This window comes from Centruroides sculpturatus, unplaced genomic scaffold (assembly GCF_000671375.1).
Source record: "Centruroides sculpturatus isolate CEXI.00-Female unplaced genomic scaffold, Cexi_2.0 scaffold1576, whole genome shotgun sequence".
Classification (NCBI taxonomy): domain Eukaryota; kingdom Metazoa; phylum Arthropoda; class Arachnida; order Scorpiones; family Buthidae; genus Centruroides; species Centruroides sculpturatus.
In genome coordinates this window covers 93,979-96,924 of record NW_019385725.1, presented here as the reverse complement: position 1 = coordinate 96,924, position 2,946 = coordinate 93,979, and the positions used below count along the sequence as shown (strand labels likewise).

The window sequence follows — 2,946 nt, the reverse complement described above, 5'->3', positions numbered from 1 at the left end:
GGCCTACAGCACTATTCCCCGAGCGAGAGATCGCTGTATGTAGTTCTATGTTAGTGAATGGCACATTATATTCCTCATTAGATGAAGAATGAAAATTTAAATATTGTTTTTCGCTTTGGGCTTTATAAGCCTGAAAATTTCTTGGATACATAATATTACTGGATGAAGACGAAAATGTTTCTCCCAATAAATCGACAATACCCTGTATATCGCTGACTATTGTGCCATTATTTTCTAGCATGGACAGAGAATAAGAAGTATATTTCCCATTGATTTTATGGATTTTATCCCAGACTGCTTTTGAGCTAGTAGATGATGTTATACTAGAAACATACTTCCTCCAAGAATCCCTTTGGCTTTGCCTTCTAACTCTTCTGGCATTTGCCTTTGCTTTTTTAAAAGCAGTCAAATTTTCAGCACTAGGGTATCTTCTGAAAATCCCCCATGCTTTCTTTTGTGCTTTAAATGCTGCCTCGCAATTCTGGTTCCACCATGGTTTCGGATGCTTTGGATATCTGGTTGATGTTTTCCCCATTGTTTTTTCAGCTGCCTGTATAATACTAGAAGTGACAACTTCAACTGCGTCATTGATATCAGCAGTATTGACCATTTCCTCAGTGATGTTAGCCAAAGAGGAAAATGCAGGCCAATCTGCCGTTTCCAGTTTCCAGCGTGGTGGACGGGCTGTTTCACAGCTTTCTCTGCCTCGATATTTTAGAAATATTGGGAAGTGGTCACTAGAGAGTGGATTAGATCCAACCTCCCATGTAAATGCTGAAAACAGATTCGGAGTTGCTAATGATAGATCAATGGCAGTGAACGTTCTTGATGGGGCATGGAAGTATGTCACTTCTCCAGTATTAAATAGGTACAGTTGGTGATTACCTATAAATCTCTCGATGGCTCTGCCTCGACGATTGATGTCAGGACTGCCCCACATAGGATTGTGACCATTGAAGTCACCCAGTAAAAGAAATGGTGTTGGTAGCTGTTCAACCAAAGTATCCAATTCATTCTCATTCACTCTGACATCTGGTGGCAAGTATATAGAACAAACTGTGACAGTTACTCCAATAGATATTCTAGCTGCCACGGCTTGCAAATTAGTGGTGATTTGTACCGGCAAGGATGGGATGTGATTTGAAACTACAATAGCCACACCTCCACTGGCACGGTTGTGGCTATCATCATCCTTGCGGTAAAGATTGAATCCTTTTAAAGAAATATTTTCTCCAGGTTTTAGATGAGTCTCCTGGAGTGCCACACAGAGAGATGAGGTAGATGACGTCAAGTGTTTAATGTCAGAGAAGTTGTTGCGGAAACCACGACAGTTCCATTGGATTATTTTATAATCCATTATGTGTTTGAGGCAGCATTTTTAGCAAGGTTGTCCCTCTTTAATTTCACAGGGGGTTTTTCTTTTGGAGGTGATGTTGGTGGTGTCACCCCCTTATTATTCTCTTCATCAGAGAAGTCAGAGAACTCGCTCATAGACTGAGTCTCTGATTTTTTAGTTTTAGACAGGGCTGCTTTTATTCTTTGTTTATTAAGTGGGTTCTTACTGGCTTTTTTGGAACCCACATTCCTAGTTGTTACCCCTGTTTTAGGTATGAGTGGTTTTGCTTTGTTATTCTCTTTTTCTGTTGCTTTGGTAGATGGTATCAGCAGACATTTTTCATGGCGAGTCAGAGATTCATCGGGTGAAACAGAAATGTCTGTCTGAACTCCACATGTCTTTGTGGATTTCAGAGCAGCAGCGAATGTCTTTTGTTTCACTGGTGTATTTAAGGTGACCATACGACGTGCCTCCGGGTAGGATATATTATTAATAGTCTTCAATCGCTGAATTTCTTTCTCTCTCTGCCATGAAGGGCATTTCCGAGAGTAGGCAGGATGAGCATCTTTGCAGTTCACACAGCATGGAGAACTTGTGCATTCATTACTCTCATGGTCTTCATTTCCACACTGTGCACATGCTTTTTTTCCTCTGCATGATGTTTGGGAGTGTCCAAACCGCTGACATTTAAAGCAACGTAGCGGGTTTGGGATGTATGGGCGAACTGGGCAACGGAGATATCCTGCCGCAACAGAAGATGGCAATGTTGGTTTGTTGAAAGTCAAAATAAGGTGTTTCGTTGGTATCAACTTGCCATCTCGACGGATTGAAATTCGTCGAACAGCAGTGACACCTTGGTCTGAAAGACCGATCTGAATATCCGATTCATCCTCAGACATCAGATCGCTTTCAGATATCACACCACGTGATGAGTTCAAATTTGTGTGTGGTGTGATGGTTACCATTATGTCTCCTAGAGACTTCATTTTCAGAAGCTTTGCTGACTGTTGAGGGGAGGCTGCTTCTACAAGTAGATCTCCTGACCTCAATTTTTGAATTTTTTTCAGATTCCCAACGGTCGATTCAAACAATTTTTGAATCAAAAAAGGGGAGCGTTTAGATAGGGGTGTTTCTCCCATGGCATGAACGATAAGGTAGGCTGGTGGTAATGCATCAGTACATGTTTTAGGTTTTAATGAATCCATATTTAGATTTTAAAATTCAGCTCCTAGTGACCCCACCCACCATGGGGCCCAACAAGGGGATGCCGTCACATGGGAGACTCCCATAGACCGTCACACCAGGGTTTCCCAGGAGCTATACCCTCACAATGCAGTCAAGAAGAGCACATCTTGTATGACATGTCCGCCCGGTCTGCATCGATCGGTTGACTCCAAGCCGAGGTCAAAACTGACTCAACGACCAGCCGATTGACTCAAACGGAGCCTGATTTGAGCCTCCCGTTTATCCGAAGCAGGGGCCAAAGCAGTGTGTTGGGGACGTTATGTTGCCCCTCAACTACCAGGATCCCCCTTTCCGGCATACGGGACACCACGCACGGCAAACACGTGGGTGGGCGTTCAGATCCCAGGGATGGTAAAGAAGACTTA

The 2,946-nt window shown here is 43.0% G+C and overlaps 1 protein-coding gene across 1 annotated transcript; it reads right to left on the bottom strand.

The window, feature by feature from the left end:
* Positions 1-1,356: 1,356 nt before the first annotated feature.
* Positions 1,357-2,541, bottom strand: LOC111641553. The gene has a single exon (XM_023387737.1). It carries the CDS (start codon positions 2,539-2,541, stop codon positions 1,357-1,359), a length of 1,185 nt encoding a protein of 394 aa, XP_023243505.1.
* Between the last annotated feature and the right edge of the window lie 405 nt (positions 2,542-2,946).